Raw genomic sequence first — 21,629 nt, 5'->3', positions numbered from 1 at the left:
TTGGGCACCATTTCCCCTCTACTAAAGGAATATTTAGATAACCTTCTGTGCAGGATTGCAGTCAGGATCCCTAATTTCATGCCTCTCTGTCATTGTCGTCATTAGCAGCATCCGGCCAGGACCATCCCCAGATGGGACCATCCCTGGATGGATGAAATTATTTTATCAGAGATACCTCTGTACTCTATAAGAACAGACTTAAGCATCCAGATCTGTTTGAGAAAGTAGGGTTCCTACTTACAGGTACATCTAGCTGTGACGGAAGTTGCTTAGCTAATTGCCTAGTGACTGAGCACACTCCCCATCCCATCCCCACCCCCGTCCCTGCCAGGAACTGTGGGAGCAGAGATAGCTTGGAGAGATAAGAGCCAAAAGGATAAAAAGCAATTTTATTTTCGGAGCAAGGACAAGATGGAGAAGAGAAAAGAGAACGGAAGAACTAGATGGTAAGAACTGGAGAGGAATGAACTAAGATGGGGAAGAACTAGATTGAAGGGCTAGAAGAGAGGACTAGAGGAACGAGATGGAAGACGAGGAAGAGCCAGATGGGGAAGAACAAGATGGGAGAGGAGCTGATATGGGAAAGAACTAGATGGATGAGAGCCTAGATGGGGCAGAGCTAAGATGAGAGAATTAAGTTAGAACTTAGAGGGCACAACAGATATGTAGAGAGAAGTCAGGCAAGAAAGGAGCTAGGCATGAGAGCAGAATAGAAGCTGTGTAGAGAGAGAACTGACTCAGAAGAAGAAACCGATGGACTAAGAGCTCGGTATGCTGAGAGCCTTCCTGAAAACAGTTCTTGCTGTTCGTAGCCTCTCCTCTGAGCCCTTGGGAAGAAGATTATTAAGGCTGGTCCTTAGTAATATTCGGGAGCACTAAGAGTACAGTAGCTCCTTTTCTGACTGCTCTGACTGAACAACTTAAGGGTGTTTATAGTTCACAGGCACAGTTCATCACAGCAGGAGAGACGTGGTAGGGAGCTCGTGGTGGTGGCAGGAGTGTGCAGCTGCTGGCAGCAGTGTCCACAGCAAGCAGGGCATGCATGCTTGTGCTCCATTTGCTCCTCGGTCCCTTCAGTCCAGAGATGCTGTACTTACCAAAATAGATTATGAAATATTTCAAATATTTTAATTTTAGAATACTAAAAAAATTAACATAGATAAATGAAACTATCCAAATTAAATTGTATGTATATGTATAGTATATATGTGTTTTTATACTTAAATATATTTTTATAGCATCTTAAGGTGCTGGAGAGATGCCTCAGAGTTAAGAGTACATACCCTTCTTATAGAGAATCTGAGTTCAGTTCCCAGCACCCATGTTGGGTGGCTCTCAACTACCTGTAACAAGCTTCAGAGAATTGGACTTCTCTGGCCTTCTCAGGCAATCCCACTCACACAGACAGAGGTGTACACCATAATTAAAAATAAAATAGGTAAAGAAAAAAAATTGGGGGCTGATAAGATGGTTCAGTTAATAAAGGCCCTTGCTGCTAAGCTCCACAACCTGAGTTCAGTCCCTGGATCCTACATGGTAGAAGTTAAGAACCAACTCCTGTATGCCTTCTGACCTCTACAGGTACACTGGGGCATGTGTGCTACCCCATCCCACCCTACAATAAAATAAACAAAATAATTAGTTAAAGTATGGGGCTGTTAGATGTGGTATGCACACTTTAATCCCAGCATTCACAGTTTTCAATTCTGAGTTTGAGGCCAGCTAGGTCTACTTAGCAAGTTCCAAGCCAGCCAGGGCCACAGAGTGAGACCATACTTCAAAAAATAAAATTAAAGCTTGGAACTAGAGAGATGCCTTAGTGGTTGGTTAAGAGCACTTTCTGCTCCTCAGAGAACCTGAGTGCAGTTCCCAGCATCCATATTGGGCGCTCTCACGGCAGCCTGTACCTTCAGCTCCAGAGGGTCCCAGTGTCTTCCTCTGACTTCCTTGGGCACACGCATACAAATAATATCATCTTTAAAGGAAAATTTTAAAGTAGTAACAGCTTAATTAAAGTATTCATACACTTAAAATTAACTTATTTTAGAAATACGCAGTGCAGTGTTCAGTATATTTAGTTATGCAATTATCAGTGTATACTTTTAGGATATATATATAAATTTTAAATTTTTACTTTGCTTTATGTGTATGGATGTTTTATATCCATGTATGTGTCTCAGATCCTCTGGAACTGGACTTACAGATAGCTGTGAGCAGCCATATGGGTGTTAGGAATTGAACCCAGGTCCTTTGGAAGCACAGCTGGTACACTTAACCACAGAGCTAACTTTCCAGCTCTCTTGGAATATTTTCATCACTCCAGAAAGACTCCTTGTTCTCATTAGCAGTTGAATGTGCGCGTGCATACACGTCTCTGGCAGCCACTTCTAGTTTCTGTGAATTTGTCTATTCTAGACTTTTTCTGTAAACAGTTGTACAGTATATAGCTTTTGGGTCTGGTGTCTTTCACTTAGCAGAATGATCATAAGCTTCATCCTTCCAGCATTAATAAGAGCTTCATTTCCTTCATGACTGTATGGATGTTTCACATTGTACATATCCATTCATTTTCAGTGATAACTTTGTTGTTTCCACGTGTTTGCTGTTAGGCACACTGTATGAACATCATGCACTAGTTGTTGAGTGACTGTGTGTTCTCCCATTCTCTTGGGTAGATGCCGGTGAGAGAAATTGCTGAGTCATAGATATGCTGGGTATGTTTAAGGACAATACAGACTTTGCCAAGTGAGACTAGCATGTCTCCTGGGATTTGGCTTGCTAGGTCTGAATTGTGGCTGACTTGCTTGTAATAGACTAAACGGCTGATTTCAGTGGTAAGGCAGGATGACTGGTTGGAAACGCCATTGCTGATTCATTTGTGGAGAATAAATATATTCCTTTTTTTAAGATGGACTCCCCATTGCTGCCCAGACTAGCCTTAAACTTGGTCCTCCTACCTCAGTCTACCAAGTGCTAGTGCCTGGCCCTGGGAAATTTTTTAAATTGATTGTTTAGTTTGTGTGAGTGAGCCTGCATAATATGGGAAGGGGTGCTTTCCATGGTGTGCATGTGGAGGTCCGAAGGAAACTTCTTGGAAGTACTTCTCCCCATCTATCTTTTTGTGAGTTCTAAGGTCAGATTCAGGTTGACAAGCTTTTGTGTAAACTTCAACAGCCCAAAACTTATTATGTAATTTGTCACTAAATTAGATCAATTCTTTTTCTGATAGATTATTTTTGCTTTTGTAGGGCTGTGAGGAAGTAGAAACTTTCTATGCTTAAAAAAATATGAAGTATTTTCTAGATAGATGAATAATAATAGATTCCTTTCCTTTTGAACTTGAATTAAGTGATGAAATTTCATATTCACTTCTTAGGGTTATTACATATAATGCCCTATGCTGGGCTTAGGAAACTTTAGTTTCTAAAAAATTCTAATGTAAAAAAGATGAAAAAGCATTCAGTGTATATTTATTTTCCAACCGAGAACTTGAGCAGGCAGTGGAAGAACTAGAGGTACTCATCCGTAGAGCACATTCACAGAGGAAGCCTGCTCTGGACTTGGCTGCTTCAGTGTGGACAGCTACTGCTGTGTTCAATCTCCATTCCAGAAGCATGAGATCAGCTCAGTAAAAATCATTTTGAGTGCTAGAGTCAGGTGGAACAACCAAGAAACAAAACTTGAGTAACAGAGCCGCATTTCAAGAACAGCCTTTGACATAGGAGAAAAATCCCTTACTCATAAATTGGGCCTTTCTTCATGAGACCCTCAGCAGCATTTCATCGTCTGCTTAATATTACATGTATAAAAGGTCACTAAAATAAAGGAATCAAGAGAACATCTCAACTGCCCGGCTGTTTTTTTACCAGCACAGGAACTCATAGGTTTCAAACTAGCCCTTTCATAGGTCATAAAGTAGAAAGGGGCTCAGTGTAGAGTGCTTGCCTCCCTAGGTGTACAAGTCTCTGAGTTTGATCCTAGGCATGACAAAGAAAGAAAGAAAGAAAGAAAAAGACTATGTTTACACAATCTTTTTTCATTAGGTAGAGCAATCAAAACTTTTGCCCAGGATTTTGCTGTTTCTACTTCCTATCCTTCATTCAGCACTTGGGGAAGAAAGCCTCGTGATATGGCATTCAGACTTACTGAGCTGCATCCCTTGAGGTAGCACTACGCTGATGTCTTTCCTTTTCCTGGTGAATGAATTCTCAAAGCTCCGCCCTTTCTATTTCCGCTCAGGGTTGTAAACTGAATAGTTTTCTCAGCCAGTTTTCCTAAAGTCTTCTTTTTCCCAGCAGAGGATCCTATAAGGGTCTCACCCATATTTGGCCCTGACTGTTCACCTCAGCGAGTCCTAACATAAGCAGCACATGTACCTGTTTCGTGATGGCAGAATTTGTACCACTTGGGCTGGAATGCTTCCTTACCCAGTGTGCTTAGCTCTTGTGACTGCAGCACATGCTTGTCCCTAATGCCACAGAACCTGGCAGTTGTCTCCTCACTGCTGGCTACTGTTGCTACTCAGATCTGCAGTTTTCTTTCCATTCTCTTCTGTAGGCATTGGGGTAGGAAGGAGTGTTGTGGGTGGTGACAGCTTCCTGTTTCTGCCTTCCTACTGTAGATTTCTGTTTTCCTTTGGAGAAATAATTATAGAAAAGCAGATCAAACAGAGTAAATAGCAGATTGTTTTCACAACGACTGTTAATGATCTCTTTTGACCAACAGATATATTTGGATGTTTCATCTTGTACTTTAGGCGTCTTGCCTCACCTGCTAGCATGGCTTTCATCAAATGAACCGAAACAGAAACGTTTTTAGAACTCTATCAAATGTGATCTGCTGTTTTGCTTGGTCTATCGTTGTCCAACGTTTAGAATATGACTCAGCCAAGTCTATACCACGAATGTCTGATTCTAGTTGCTCAGGAAGCTGAGGCAAGGGTCCTTACAGGTTTAAGTCCTGCTTGGACTACAGAGGCAGGTTAAAAGCCAGCCTTGGCAGATAAGTGAAGTAAACAGAAAGAGCTGAAGATACAGCACTGTGAATGATATGGCACTGCCTAGCATGTGAGGTCTTGGGTTCAATCCAGTGCTGCAAACAGAAATTAAGGCTCTGGAGGGAGTAACTAGTAACTTTTACATTTCATGTAAAGAAGTGTGACTAGTAAACATATGGGAAAATGCTCAACCTTGTGACTTCTAAAGAAATAAGGGGTAAAGTGAGATGTTTAGAAAATCTAGTCAGGTGGAAAATAGTTGTAAAGAACTGTTCATAACCAGTATTGGAGCTATTAGAGGAGAGGTAGGCTAAGCTCCCACAGTACAGATGGCTGTATTGTGATCTTTTTGGAGAGAAATTTAGAAACACATCTCAAGAGATAAATATACATGATGGCTCATCAATTTATTTGCTTTTTAACTTTTAATTCTACCTTAAAGAAATAGTTGTATTTAAATTATGTGGTCAGGGCTCTTCATATTTTGATAATAAGAAACAACAGAAAACAGCCTCAGTCTTATCTATTATATTAGTCATCAGATGTGTAACAAATGGGTAAAGATGTGTACCTCAGTAGTAGAGCCTGTACCCAGCTACCCAGAGTGCTAGTTTCAATTCCTAGCACCACTGAAAAGATGCCCTGAAGATTGTCAGTGGACATGGAATAATGTTCATATGATACCTTGCATGAACTCTCCTACTTTTGAAGCAGGTAATACACATGTTGTACTCTGTGGAAAGTGGCTCTGCTTGTGAGTTGGGGTGGAGATGGTTTTTAAGTTCTGTTCCTTTCTTTGTATGTTTTCAGTATAAAGATGCATTTAAAAATAGGTTTTTATATTTCTTGTATAACTCTTGATGTAGATATACTCACTCCACAGAAATTATTGCCATGTAAGTGGTCAATGTGTGATTTTGTTTTTGTTTTGTTTTTTATTAGTGTAGATTTGGTATGTTCACTACCTTCCTTCCAAACTTGATGCATGGTGTGTGTGTGTACATATTGAGATTAAACATTATAAAACGGGCTTCTGGAATGATGACTCAGTGGTTAAGAGCACTGGCTGGTCTTCTGAGAATTTGGATTTGGTTCCCGGTACCACATGGTGGCTCACAACTACCTGGAGGTCTAGTTCTGGGGATCCAGTATCTTCTTCTGTCTTCTGTAAGCACCAGGCATACATAGACTTGGTACACAGACATACATTCTGGCACTCATACATACTCATAAAATAAAAAATAGATGAATTCTTTAAAAATTATAAGAAAAATTCTGTACTTTATCACACTCAATTGCAATTAACCTTTGCTTTTGAAATATGCCATGAGATGTATTACTTGCTTTGGTGGGCTGTTTCTTTTCAGAACTGAATGTAATTGCAGACCTCTTGAAGAGCTGTTTTATGACTCATCAGTCTGATTGTATGCTGATGAAGTCAGGAAGTTGGTTCGGTTTGGTTTGTGGTGCTAGCAATTGAACCCAGGGTTTCATGCATGTAGGAAAGCCTCTGCTACTGTGCTTTATTGCTAGCCCAACAGGAAGTTTGTTTAATGCAACGTCCAGTGCAGTCTTTGAAGTGGATGTCCATAGAATAGTTCAGGTTTCCATTTTTAATTTGTAGTTGGGGAAGAAGTGGATGGAAAGTGGCTCTGTTTAGTTTTGTTGCTTTATTTGGATTTTCCCTTTAGAAAATAGAAATGATTTGAGTTTTGTAATTATTGGAAGTAAAGAGCTGATGCCCCATGTGTACACGTGAGGAGTAGTAAGATGCAGCTGCTGTGGGTAGCAGCCATTTGAGGTAGCCTGGGCCCTTCAGCACTGGTGAACGTGGGGAAAACACTGCACCCCTCCTCCTCCCTTCAGGTAATGGTGAAGTGTGGGTAGTTGGAGATGAACTTTGAGGAGGCGGTTTCTCCTATGGCCATCCTTCACCAGGCCTGGCATAAGGCAGGTGCCTTGGGGAGTACCTGTTGCCAGAGGCCACCAACAGGATCCTGTTACAGACTTTCATTCCTGTTAAGCCCAAAGAACCATAGAAAATTAGTCATTTCTCTGATATAGGGAGAGTTGTAGGGTCATTTTCAGAGCCTGAACCCAACTTGGCTCTGTAACATAACTACACTGTCTCATGTTTCCCACCCAGTGCTAGTAGGCAACCCCAACAGACCTCTGAGAGAAAATCCTAGATCACTGCTTAGGTTCCTGTCAGCTGCTTTGCCAAAGAAACTTTGAGGGGGTCTTTGGAAAAGAACCGTATGTTTAGAAAGTCAGCATGTAGATTTGTTATGGTCTGTGGCTGACTTAGTATTGTACAATCAACCCATTGTCAGCAACATAAAGCTTTCTGTTTTACTGCCTGTTAGATTTTTTTTTTTTAATTTCTACTGCTAAATGTTAGGCTTCCTCCTTATTCTTATATTTCATTTTTTTGTCACATTGTACTTTATTTTTGATTTAAAAATAACTTATAGCTAGCTGTGTTCTACTTAGTGTATTTTTAGATATCTTCCATTTTATACCATATATCAACATTCCATTTGTTTTTATAGTAGAATTATTCCAATATATGTCACATTTTTCTTTACATGGGTTGGTGGGCATTTGGGTTGTTCTGTTTTTTGGCTATTATGAATAATGCAGTTCTATGTGTGTGTGTGTGTCTGTGTCTGTTGATACAGTTGCAAAACTGATAAAGTAGCTGCATCGGGCTGGAGAGATGGCTCAGAGGTTAAGAGCACTGACTGCTCTTCCAGAGATCCTGAGTTCAGTTCCCAGCAACCACATGGTGGCTCACAACCATCTGTAATGAGATCTGGTGCCCTCTTCTGTATACATGATAAATAAATAAATCTTTAAAAAAATGTACCTCATAATAAAAAAAAAAAAAAAAAGTAGCTGCATCATTTTGCTCACCCATTAACAATATATGGCAGCTCCTGTTTCTTCCCATTCAGGCCAGTCCTTAGTTTATTTTTAGTTTTAGTCGTCTTAATGAACATGAAGTAGTAACTCATTGTGGTTTGATTTGCACTCCCCTGGAGGTTAATGTCAGTAAGCATCTTTTCATACGTTTATTGGCCATAAATATATCTTTTAGTTCTTTTTTGTTCAACTGAATTACTTGTCTTGTTACTGTATTTTAAGAATTCTTTATTCTACTTATGGTCCTTTCTCAGATTATGGTTTACAATATTTTCTACTTTGTGGGTAATGTGCATTCTTTTTTTTTTTTTTTTAAGGTTTATTTATTTATTATGTATACAGTATTCTGCCTGCATGTGTCCCTGCAGGCCAGAAGAGGGCACCAGATCTCATTACAAGTAGTTGTGAGCCACCATGTGGTTGCTGGGAATTGAACTCAGGACCTCTGGAGGAGCAGTCGGTGCTCTTTACCACTGAGCCATCTCTCCAGCCCAATCTGCATTCTTTGTAAAAGATACTGTCTTATTATATGTATGTGCATGAGCCTGAGTGAGTATATGTGTACCATGTGGCATGCAGGAGCCTATACAAGTCAGAAGAGTGTGTCTGTGCCATGGAACTGGACTTAACATGTGGTTGAGTCACTGTGTGGGTGCTAGGAATCAAACCTGGGTCTTTTGGAAGCTGCCAGTGCTTTTAATCAAGTAATGGCTGAACCATCTCTTCAGCCCACAGGTTTTTGTTTCTTGGTTTGTTTTAATTTTTATTTATGATTGTGTGCGTGTATGCCACATTGCAGGTGCCTGTGAAGTTCAGGATTCCCTGGAACTGGAATTATAGGCAGTTGTGAACCTCCTGACTAGGGTTCTAGGAATTGAACTTGGGGTCCTCTAGAAGAACAACAAGCACTCTTCTTAACCACTGGGGTGTGTTTCCAATCCCTCAGTTAGGTTTGTTTTCTGAAGTTCAACTTATTTTATTAAATATCTATCGTTAAATTTTATATATGTATATGGTATCTGTGTGTACATGCATGTACATTCATAGGTGCACATACATATATGTCTCCCCATTTTGTCTTTTTCCCGACTCTCCAGTCTCTGGAGATATGATTGTTTCCCCCAGTCACTGTCCACCTTGGTTTTTGAGACCATGTATCAAACTCTATTATTTGGCTAGAGTGGCCATCTAGCAAGCCGCAGAGGTGATCCTGTCTACCCCAGCACAGTACCATCATTCCTGGCCTTTTTGTGGGGATGCTGATATGGGACTCAGGTTTGCACAGCAGACTCTCTTTCCTATGGTTATCCCACTATGTAGTCCAGTCAGGCATGGAAGTTAATGTCATTTATTAAATAATCTTTTATCAACTTATTTTTAAAGTATCTTTATATAGTAATTTTTTGTTTGTTTGTTTATTTGTATTTCAAGACAGGGTTTCTCTGTGTAGTTTTGGTACCTGTCCTGCATCTCGCTCTGTAGACCAGGTTGGCCTCGAACTCACAGAGATCCTCTGCCTCCTGAGTGCTGGGATTAAAGGTGTGCGCTGCCACCACCTGGCGTAAATTCTTAACTACAACAGAATAGTGTGTTTTGTGACTGTGTATCCTGTTGAATGCTCCCCTGTCTGACAGTACTAGATGTCACAAAGGTAGTTCTGGCTTCCTCCTCCCCATCCCCACATCCTGGGATGCTTATGTCTAGAGGCAGCTGGTTCAACCTTTCACTTCTGTTTCTATCATTTCCATGCCTCTAGTTCACAGTGGTGTGGACCTGCTGCTGTTGTCCAGTTTTAGACATTGATACTCTATGGTTGTATGAAGGTGTGGCTCTATTGCATGCCCTCTGCTTTCCTTCTTAGAATGTACTTCTGGTTATTTATACACAGTATAGTATAAATAGTTTTGTGATGTATGCTTCTGGAAGTTATTCATAGCAAGCATCATTGTCTTTAATTAGTATTGGATTTTGTTTTCTTAAACTAAATAATGCAATTATTATTTTTTCCTTGTCATTTGCAACCTTTCCAACCTGTTGGAAGTTTTCAGGACAGTTTCCACAAAATAGTCATGACAAGCAACTTTAGAGGTCTGGGGTTTTTCTTGACAGTGTTTCAAGAATGTCCATATGCTTTCTAGGCTTGCCAACAATCTCATGAATGGGCTTTGTCATTACTGTGAATGGCTTCTTCTACGCTAGCTTTTCAGCAGGTTTTGATCAATATATTGGAAATATATGTAAACAGAAGGAAATACATTCATGTTGGTCACTGTTAGCATCTATGGTATGTGTTAATCTCCTTAACTTTCTCCAAGACATGTTTATAACTACTGTACTAGTGTGCATCAGTCTAACCAAGCCCGGGGAGCTGGAGTCCCTCCTTCCAAGTCAAAAAAGGGGCAGACTCCTGGGGGAGCTCAGTTTGTCGGTTTGGAGTTATACAAGCGACTGAAAGAGTTTTTGAAGAATTACTTGACAAATCTTCTCAAGGTAAGATGTCTCACTGATAAGCATGTAAAAAGGCTTTGTTTTGTTTTTTTCTTAAAATGCAATGATTTTGCCATGGCTGTCATCTCTGTCATGGTCACTGCTTTAGATTGGCACTATGCCTAGACTTGGGTTGGCTGTTGATACGACTACCTACAAGCCTGTGATTTAAAAGCTCATTAGCTAGCTCAAGCCATTGATTGGGCAATGATGAATCTTTCCCCTTAGCCTTCTGTCTTTGGTCTTCAGTAGTCTGTTCTGTAACAAAGGAAGTAGGTTGTCCTACTCTCAGCCATTGGGTGGGCAGGGCTCCCTCATCTGGTGTTGTACATGATGTCTTCAATTAATGAAGGTGTTTCTACTCTCTGTTCTCTTCTGTGTGTACAGTTTATCTTTTTTGTTTATGTTGAGGATATATAGCATTTTCTGCATGCTGCAAAAAATGTTTTTTCTTAATTATTTTACAAGCTTAGTGGAAACATATTATTCTAACAGACTGTAGTTGCCTGACAAGTTATAATTGATGTTCCACTTTCATGTTCTTAGACATGAAGTGTCTTGCTCCTTTGTATTCACAGCACTTTGCAAATAAAGCCTTGTAAGCAAAGTATGTTCTTTTTTTCGGTAGCTACCCATCAGCAACATATTTGCATTTCCACCTAGAATAAGTCAGCTTTACATTTTAAAATTCACTTCATTTAAATAAAGAAGACCTTTGGTTATGTCTGGGTGTGGCCAGGTATTTGCATAGATGCTTGGGTCACTTGAATGTTGTTACATGTAGAACTCCAGGTCTGCCGGGCTGTGGCTTCCCACGTGAAGACACTGAGCTGCAGCTAGAATAGGCTGCCACTGGCCTTCACTGGACCTCTTGGCACACTCAGCACAGCATCTGTAAATGGTAGTGCAGTGTTTGAAAGGGAGGACATTGGAGATGTCATTAAGAATCTTTGAGGTTCATTTTGCCCAAATAGAAATTTGTGAGTTTAAAGTAAAAATGATTTTGATAACTTCCTATCTTCCTCCTGAGGTTTTGTTAGAGAAGAAATACTGTATTTTTATGTTTTTGTTACAAAAATGCAACAAATACCACATTTAAGATGAATATTTTTGTAAGTTTACAAATTGCTAAAGCTTTCCATATTTTTTTAATGAGTATACTAGCTTCCATTATAATTTGTTAATAGGATAGGTTGATTTTTTTTTTTTCAACTGAAAAGATGTCAAACATAGATATGCTTTGGAGGTAGATTCCTTAATAAGAAGAAATTGCTTAAAAACTAAACTAAGCAGGATATGGAGGTGCATATCTGTAATTCCAGCACTAGCCTATAATCCTAGCTTTTGGGGGGGGGGTGGAGGCAGAGGAACAGAAATTCAAGGTCGTCCTCAGCCAGATTGTGAGTTCAAGGCCAGCCTTGGAAAATAGGAGGACAAAGGGAGACAGGGTAAAGAAACTGCCACTGGGTATGGTGGACACCCATAACCCAGCAACTCAAGAGGGTCACAGGTTCTAGGAGTGTACTTGGGCTGCATCCTTGAGTTTAAGGGCAGCCTGGACAACTTATCAAGACCCTGCTTTAATTAAAAGGAGAACAGTTGCCTAGCACTAGACCAACCCTAAGTTCAGTCACCAGTACTAAAAAAAAAAAAAAAAAGCATGAAAAAAAGAAAAATTATACTTGCATTCTGAAAGCTTAGGATGCAGTCTGTAACTACATGTGTATATTCAACCTGTGAAAGTTCCAATTTAATTTGATAATGAAAGAACATTTTAGTCTTCTTGTGAGAATTTATATTAGCATATTTTCATACACAGCACTTATAAGAACCCATCTGTAACCATGTGTATTTATGTATTGTGATGCAGTAGCTTTTCAATAAGCTTGTCTTGATTATGTGACAAGCCACGTCATAGTAAAGCCTTAGTGTACTTGTTTTTAGGATGGAGAGGACTTAATGGACGAGAGTGTACTGAAGTTCTACACTCAGCAGTGGGAAGATTACCGGTTCTCCAGCAAAGTGCTGAATGGAATCTGTGCCTACCTCAATAGACATTGGGTTCGCCGCGAATGTGATGAAGGACGGAAAGGAATATATGAAATCTATTCAGTAAGATCTTTTTTAAAGAATAACATTTAAATATGTTGTGGCAAGAAAGGAGAGAGGTGGGAAATTGCAGCGGTAACTAACAGTTGAACAGTTCTGTGTTTACTTTTAAAGTCTCTTCAGTTAATTGGCTAGTTATCATGCTTTGCCTGGAACTACTTGAGTTTAGCACTAGAATCCTAGATGCTGGCAGTTAGCCCCAAACCAGGTAATCTGAGGATAAAGCTCTTAACTGAGCCCTCATACACTTTCTTGGGCTAAGAGTTCTGGTTGATAAGAGGACCCTGAATTCAAGTTTTTTTGTTTTAGGCCCTCTGGTTTCTCAGAGTCTGACCCCCATCAATATCACCCAAAAACATGATAGAGATGCAGACTCTCAGACCTCCTCGTAAAGTTGAGATGGGCCACAGGTAGGGGCAGGGAGTTCAGGTAGCAAAGTGCTTGCTTAGTATGTATGAAGTCCTGGGTTCAGCTTGCTGTACTGCGCACACCTGTAATCCCAGCACTTGGGAAATAAGAGGCAAGAGAATCATAAATTTGAGTCATAACATGTTCCTGGCCAACTTGTGCTAAGTGAGACCCTGTCTAAAAAAGAATAAAAAGATAAAAAGTTCCACAGAGTTGGAGTGATAGCTCAGTCAATAAAGTATTGGCCTTGTAAACACAAGGACCTATGATAATCCCCCAGATCCTGTGTAAAAAAACAAAAACAAAAACAAAACATGTTACTGACGCTTGTAATCCCTTGCCGAGGAGGCGGGCATAGGCAGATCCCTGGAGCTCACTGGCCAGCCAGCTTATCATTCTGGACAAGAACAAGCCAGTAAGAGACCTTGTCTCAAAAAACAAGGTGGATGACTCCTGAGGAACAATGACAGAGGTTGTTCTCTGGTTTCTACATGCATGCTTACACACAATAAATAAATAGACAAACAGATAAATATTTCTCCAGGTAAGCAGAGTGAAGGAGAATCATTGTTCTAGAATGGTTGGGGGGAATTCATTGAAAACATTAGTCTGCTCATGGATGTCTATAAGATGGAAACCTTTTGGGGTCAGTTTTAATAAAATATCGAATTCTTGCCTGGAGAGATGGCTCAGAGGTCCTGAGTTCACTTCCCAGCAACCACATGGTGGTTCACAACCACCTGTAATGAGATCTGGTGCCCTCTTCTGGCCTACAGACATACATGCAGGCAGAACACTGTATACATAATAAATAAATAAATCTTTTTAAAAAATGTCAAATTCTGATGCTATGTTATAATAGCAGTATTTTGTTGCTTTGCTTTTGACAAATTTAATTAGACAAAAACAAAACAAAAACCCCAAAACCAGGAAAACAGCTCAGATGCAGGACTTTTAAGCACTTACAGAGCTGGGTTTCTGTGTCCCAGATTTCCTTCATAGTGACACTTTATTGTGTAGTTACATAGGCTTTTGTTGGAGGTTCTGTTTGTTTGCTTTTCTGTTGGGTTCTTTGAAACAAGGTATCATTGTAGCCTTGGCTGGCCTGGGACTTCACTACATAGACCAGACTGGCCTCAAGCTCAGATGCCTGTCTCTGCCTCCCAAATTCTGGGATTAAACCACACCTGGTTTGTTATATGGTTTTAACCACATTTTCTAGGTTCAGTTTTTTGAATCAAGGTTTTTGTATTTTTCTTTATGTTAATATATTTCAAAAATTACATTTATCCCATTGAACATGTTTTGAACCCTGTCCATCAAGGAATGGCTGGTGTGCTTCCCTTGTCTCAGAATTGCAGAGTCGGACTCAACGTGGTTCTGGTTGATTTTGTTTTGGAAACTGCTTGACCTAAAGTTCCACATGTATGTTCTACAGCAGCATCACAGACTACTGAAGGTCACTCCTGCTTTTTCAGCATTTAAAACAGTGTAAATAAAAATTACCAAGATAAATAATGTTTCTCAAGACTCAGCCAGACATGGTGGCACATACTTTTAATCCCAGTACTAGGGAGGCAGAGGCAGGCAGATATCTCTGGAGTTACAGGCCAGCCAGCCCTAAATAATGATACTGTGTTAGACAAGAATCAGCTACTTTAGTTAGTTTCTAAATCTTCTTTCAAAACCCTCACTTTCTGTTTCACCAAATAGTGTAGCTACTGTTTGGAAATGCAGTGTACAGCCATAAATTCTAGGGGAGGAGAGTTACTGCCCCCACCTAGAAACAGTCTTCCCATCTGTGTCCCAAGGGTGCTACCTCAAGAGCCTGCTCCAGTCATTTGCTAGTTTGTAACAAAGCTCAATGGGACAGTTGCAGCCTATGGTTTTGTCTTAGGCCTGAAGCCTCTAGCAAACGTGCCTGCTTTGTCATGCCGTGACTTAGGACAAATTACAAGGCTTTGATTCCTTCCTACGTCCTTTCCCCTCTTTTTAATTAGAGAAGGTTGTTGGCTTCCTTCCAGGTCACGCAGAGAATCTAAGTGGATTTCATTGTTAATGTGTTGAAGTTCTGACCCCAAGACTGGTTGTGCTAAGCTGTTCTGAACTTTCTTTGGTTTACCTCTTGGCCTTCTCTTGCTCTTGGACTCTATTCCTTTGAAGTGGTAAATCATCCAGAGCTGCATTACGTCTGCTAAAGATGTGGTTGGTGATTTAGAAAATGGCTGGAACAAATAGGTTTTTAAAGTGTAGGACTCTGTTAGAAGCTGATAACCGTCGCCTCGTGTTTTAGTTGCTGCCATACTTCTGTCTGAAGGGGCAGGGAGAAAAGTTGCTTCTCTCCTAGACAGGGAAGCCAGTCTTCCAGCAGCTTTTGCATACCACAGTCAAGAATTCCTAATAATGCTGGGCCTGGTGGTATGCGTCTTTAATCTCAGCTCTGGGATGCAGAGGCAGGGGGATCTCTATGAGGCCAGCCTGGTCTACACACATAGCCAGCACTTCATGGGGGCAGGACGATGAGACAACAGACAAACAAAAAACTTAAATATTGCTTTTATGGTATATATTTTATTGGAGACACTACTTGGAAAATACTTTTCATAGATTAAATGTATATATAATATTTTCAAAAATACATATTCTTACAAACTTAATTTTATCTCTAGCTAAATTGGGGGAGATAATGGCATTTATGTTTAATTTCTTGACAGTTTATGTGTTACATAAAGTGTTGTGAATTTCAATTCTGTTTGAACTTTCTAATACCTCTCCCAACAGTTTAAAAATCATGTATGAATTCTAATTTTCTTCTTTCAGAGACCATTTTTACAGTAATTAATCTTAGTATAACACTTATAGGAAGATTAAGAATGGAAAATGAACCATGGTTTTTATACATTCATGTTAAAATGCATACATCAGGGGCTGTGGAGTTGGATGGCTCAGGAACACCTGAGTCTATCCATGTGTGTACCTCCTCAGATACACATGTGAGCATGTACACACAAAAATATATGTCTCCCACATAGTCACATGAAGACATAAGTACAATGGGAGGTTTTAATTTATGTACAAGAAACTGCATTTAAAATACACACTCTTAGAAAAGATGGGAGATTTTTATGTTCTCTGTAATTTATCTTGAGGTTTTAGGAAACTATGGTAGTGACTGGAATTACTTTTTATCAGGTGTATCTGATCGAAAACTGTTGGATACAGGGAATACATTGATAGGTTGAATCTGCTACTGGTTTTTGAGCTGATGCAAGTGCAATGTTCTTTTTCAACTTCACTGTTAAAATGTGAGCTGGTAAACATCTGTGCAAAGTGATTAACTTGAGGGGGTGGCTCTGATTTCATTGTGATAGTAGATTTTTTTACTAAGTTGTAATCAAGAATTTTGGTAAAATTAAGAATTCAAATTGTCTGACCAGTTTTGGGGGAACCATAGTGAAATACAGTTGTTTAATACATCTTTTCTCCTTTTTCATCCAGCTTGCATTGGTGACATGGAGAGATTGTTTGTTCAGGCCATTGAATAAACAGGTATCTACTATGGAATGTGTGTGGTTTTCCTTTTAAAATTCCTACTTTTATCTTGTCTTCTCAAGCCTTTGGACTATCTCAAGAGTATTTGTTGGGCTGGGGATGTGGCTCAGTAGGTCAGATGCTTGTGGTGGAAGCATGAGGGCCTGGAGTAGAGCCTCACCCACAGGAGAAGGCAGGTGTGGTGATGCCCACTAGTGATCCCAGCACTGGAGAGGAAGGTCAAGCTGTTCCCTGGGGCTCCCTGCTACTGCCACCCTAGCCTCCCAAATGAGCCCCAGGGCAGTGAGAGACTCTCAAAAACACGGTGGGTTACTCCTGGGGAGCAGGACTTGACACTGTCCTCTGGGCTCCACATGCACGTACACACATGCACGTACACACATGCATGTACGCACATGCACGTACCCACCCCTAAAATGTTTGCTGCCTTGTATTATTTAATGGCCTTAAATGTTTAAAGGCTATGTCAGATACATTGTGACCTGCAGTATGTCTACCTAATATTTTTCTCTATTCTGAAGGTAACAAATGCTGTTTTAAAACTGATTGAAAAGGAAAGAAATGGCGAAACCATCAACACGAGACTGATTAGTGGAGTTGTACAATCTTACGGTAAATAATCTGTCTTTATTCAGTTTTCATATCACATGGCAATTATGATAATTCTCCAACATTCATTAAAAGCATTTAAATATTATCAAGAATATTATTCCATGTTAAGGTACCTTTAGTAATTTTTTAAGTTGTAAGTTATTTTAATCTTTGTACTTTAAGGAAATTTTGATTGAAAAAATTGAATTATTTCCTTTGCTGCTTTCATGAGGAAATGCTTATATATAGTGTGATTGTTTTTGAGCTAAATGATAACTAAACAGCTATCAGCTTGAAAAATTGAGATCGAGACACTGACGAAGAGATGTGTTGAAGCTCCGGTGGGTTTGCATTTCTGTGGATGTTGGTAATGCAGCGCTTAGGTCACTTTTGGAAATACAAACTTTCTCTAACTGAACTGGGGTAATGTGGCCCCGGTAGGAGTGATTGCTGCTATATATCTTGGAGTTTATTGTTTTGTTTTCCTTTTATTGAAACAAGCGTATTTCAGTACTAGTGAATACCAGTCACCATACAATTTTCCATTTTACATTGATCTTTCAAGTGCAACTTAAACTGAATGCTACACCAAAGTATTATCTGTGAAATATAACAAAAATAGGGTAATTGAAATGTAGCTCATATTTATTTCTAGTGGAATTGGGGCTGAATGAAGATGATGCATTTGCAAAGGGCCCTACGTTAACAGTGTATAAAGAATCCTTTGAATCTCAATTTTTGGCTGACACAGAGAGATTTTATACCAGAGAAAGTACTGAATTCTTGCAGCAGAACCCAGTTACTGAATATATGAAAAAGGTAAGCTTAAACATAGTATGTAAAGTAGATGTAAGTTAAGTAGTCATTGCTCCTCAGTGAGTTCTTGGCAGTGCGGTGCTCCTCCCAAGTGAGGCTTGGCACTGCTGACACACCGTGTCCAGCAGGTCCAGCTCCTGGAACTCTCCAAGGGACTTCACAGATTGACAGTCATGAATGAGTGTTCCTTTTGCACATCTGAGGAGGTGCTTTGAAAGCTGCATGCCTTCCATGCTTTGAATCGGTCTGTCCATCCCCTTCCTCAAGTGTGTCTGGCTATTGGACTTCAAAATTTTGTCAATAAGAAAGTATTAAGCTGATATTCCCAGATTCGATATTTGATTAAATATTTATTTTTGCTGCTTTTCTCTTAAATACTCCCTGAGAATCTATAGCCTAGTCTTCAAGATTAAATTAGAAAGGAGGATCTAAATTCTGACTTGGTAGAGCCATATACCCTACATGCAGTATTTTACTACTTGATGCTTCCATGAACTCCTGATAGGATTTTTCTTTGCTCTGTCTTGGAAATTCAGGTACTCTTGATGTCAGGAGTGACGAGCTTTCTGTTGTGTAGTGCCAGGCAGTAAATATCTTTAGGCTTCCTGTGCTGTGTATGATCTCCTCCGCCACTGTTCAGCTCTGCTGTTAGAACACAAAAGCAGTCATGGCACTGGCAAGTAAACAGGAAACATGCAGGAGGATTTTGCCATCAGGCTGTAGAGTTTGGTGCCCCCTCTCCTGCATGTACTAAATTCCAAGAGTCTGGTTCATACCCATTCTAAAACCTGCTTTGCCCTCTCTTGGGCAGGAAATGGACTGCAAAGTCATTTCTTCTTTGTTCAAAGAAAGGAAATAGAAGTCCAACCACCCTGCTTCTGACTTACAGGAAAAGTCATGCCTGGTTTGTGATGTTCTAAGTGCATTTTCATATGGTATACTTACACCGCGGATATAAGAGGGCTTTCTGAGTTTGAAATTGAAGCTCAATTACACATTTCTGATAACTCCAAATCCAACTGAAGTGGGACTGTGCAGTTGTATATGCGGGATAGTAGCAGTTCTTTGTATTTTGTATGTGACTGAAACCTACCTGGCTTGTTCCCTAAGAGTATTTGAAACATAACATGTTTTGAATTGTGGTATTGGCCATTATTTAATTTTGTAGTGTGACAGTGTAGTTTTTATAAACAGATTTCTTACTGAAGAGACCTGTTTTCAATGTCTTGCGTTTATTTTGTGTGTATTTGTGTACACATATATGCCTGCGTGTGCATGTACATACGTAGACAGGTGCATGTCTGTCTTGGTAGCATACATGTAGAGTGGGTCTTTCCTTCTACCCTATGGGTACCAGGGATCTAGTTCAGGTCATCAAGATTAGCAACAACAGCCCTTATCCCACCTAGCCTTCTTGCCAGCCCAGTAGTGATTTTTTTTTTTTTAAAACTATGTCTTTAAAATGGAACCTTCCTCCATGTTGCGTGGCACTGTGGTGCCAGCCTATCTTTCGTAGACTTCTTCATGCTTTGTGGTGATGTCTTTTGCACAAAGAAAACAAGTTTTAAGATAGTGCTTCATGCACACTCTAAACAAGGACATCTTTTTTAAACTTTAGCCACTTCAGGAATAACAATGTGTGCTGTATAGGGTGTTTGCAACCCAGCCTATGCCCAGCTTCTAGGAAGATTTGGTCCTGACCCACTTAGAAGTCATACTAAACATGATCTGTCTTGTTCTAGAAATCCATAGTTTAGACTCTAAAAACATAAACAATGTATAAATTTAGCCCCATGAATACTTTATCTCATAGAGTAGAAATCTTCTATCCTTGTGTCTCGAACTGGGCCACTCTAATTCTAAAGGTTTAAGTGTGATCGTGACCATTCTGTTCCTTAGTTTCCTCTCCTGTAAAACAGGAATAATAACAGTAGGCAATATTGGGGACTTGGCAAGCTTTACTTTAAAAATAATGTGAGGAGATTTGAAACTATGTATGTACTAGCTGTCTGTATTGAAAGGATCTCTAGAAAAAGGCGGCAAAGCAAACCCGATGGAAAGCTCTGGCCTTACACATGTACCTCTGAGTCTCCAGCGTGTGCCTGGGCAGGTCAGGAGCCACTAGACAAAGGTTGGCAACTTCAATAACTTGAAGAGAAATTACATTTATATTAAAACAATCAAGGAGAATACATCTCAGGAGAATAATACTGAAGTAAAGGTTAGCCGTCAGGAAATACCCTGCTTTCAACAGCCTATTTGGGCTAGGTGTTCACAGTCCCCAGGGAGTCTCTGTTCAGTTTGCTGTCGTCAGGAGTATTTTAGTGCAAACATCTGATAATTGCTGGTCCATCCAAGGATGGCTTTAATAGCTAAACAAGCCATATTAATACTTTAAAATCTATCTCGTGATTGAGACTGATCTGTCCTATTTAAAAGAACAATGCACTTGTTTGAATAGTCTAAATTCCTAATATTTTTATTATTTAAAAATAACAGGGCTGGAGAGGTGGCTCAGAGGTTAAGAGCACTGGCGGCTCTTCCAGAGGTCTTGAGTTCAATTCCCAGCAACCACATGGTGGCTCACAGCCATCTGTAATGAGATCTGGCGCCCTCTTCTGTACACATGATAAATAAATCTTAAAAAACATATTAGCAGGGCTGGAGAGATGGCTCAACAATTAAAAGAGTAGGTGCTGCTCGTGCAGAGGACCTGTGTTGGTTTCTAGCACCAACACGGCTGCTCACGGCCGTCTGTAACCACAGTTCTGAGGATTCCAGCCACTTCTTCTGGCCTCTGTGGGTACATAGTGTATATGCATACATGTAGCCAAAACATTCTTTCACATAAAACAACTCACTTCATTAGTTTGCTCACCAACCTTTCGGTTGTGCGTTTTCTGCCCCTTTGTTTCTGCTGAGAATCGCTTCTAGTGGAATTGGTCCCCATCGTTTTCCAGAACTCTAGGGTACTTAGTATTTGAATATGATCATGGTGTTCCATGGTCAGTTCCTGAGGTGGTTGATAGTAGAGATGCCTGCTGCCACAAATTAGTCCCAGTTAGGGACCTGCTTCCTATTTCTGCCACTTGGCCCTGCAGGAAGCTCTGTCAACTGCCACCATCGTCGGTGTCCCCAGAGAGAATCCACAAGGACATCAAAGCCTAGCCTTAGACCAGGGTGACCTGTGTCCCTCCAAGAACCGGGCACAACATAACATAGGAAGAGTGGTACTTAAGTAGATCTGCTTCTGCTCCTCAGTGTCAGGAGGAATTAAAGCCTGGAACAGAGCCTAAACTTGGAATCTCTGTTCTAGAAGAACTTTGTGGACCAAGGAACAAAAGTACAAATTAAAGACTGAAACACAAGTGACAGACCCACAAGCCAGGGACACTTACAGACTGTAGTGCTGCTGTGGGCTTTGGGACTGGGATGGCTCTTTTGTTTGAATTTAAGCAGTTAATGATTTAGTGTATTTTAGTGGATAATATTTATCAAGTGTACTGTAAGTTATTCTTAGCATATTTTGAATTTTAATTAATAATTAGCCAGACAGTGGTGGCACATGCCTTTGATCCCAGCCAGCACTCGGGAGGCAGAGGCAGGCAGATCTCTGAGTTTTAGGCCAGCCTGGGCTACAGAGTGAGATCCAGGACAAGCCCAAAACTACACAGAGAAACCCTGTCTCAACCCCCCCCCCCCAAAACAAAAAGAATTAAAAATTTCTAACTTCAAACCTTTCATG

General features: G+C 40.2%; 1 protein-coding gene across 3 annotated transcripts in view; it reads left to right on the top strand.

The window, feature by feature from the left end:
• The window catches only part of Cul1 (cullin 1), a 68,912-nt gene that overhangs the window by 29,974 nt on the left and 17,309 nt on the right, over positions 1-21,629 (top strand). For all 3 annotated transcript variants that reach the window (XM_036180736.1, XM_036180735.1, XM_036180734.1), the window contains exons 3-7: positions 10,237-10,411; positions 12,353-12,520; positions 16,424-16,474; positions 16,999-17,089; positions 17,724-17,887. In XM_036180736.1, coding sequence (XP_036036629.1) covers positions 10,237-10,411; positions 12,353-12,520; positions 16,424-16,474; positions 16,999-17,089; positions 17,724-17,887 — 649 coding nt within the window. The remainder of the gene's footprint in view (positions 1-10,236; positions 10,412-12,352; positions 12,521-16,423; positions 16,475-16,998; positions 17,090-17,723; positions 17,888-21,629) is intronic.

The sequence above is a fragment of the Onychomys torridus genome, chromosome 3, assembly GCF_903995425.1.
Source record: "Onychomys torridus chromosome 3, mOncTor1.1, whole genome shotgun sequence".
NCBI classification, from domain to species: domain Eukaryota; kingdom Metazoa; phylum Chordata; class Mammalia; order Rodentia; family Cricetidae; genus Onychomys; species Onychomys torridus.
Note: the sequence above shows the minus strand (reverse complement) of the source record. Positions and strands in the feature narration are given on the sequence as shown.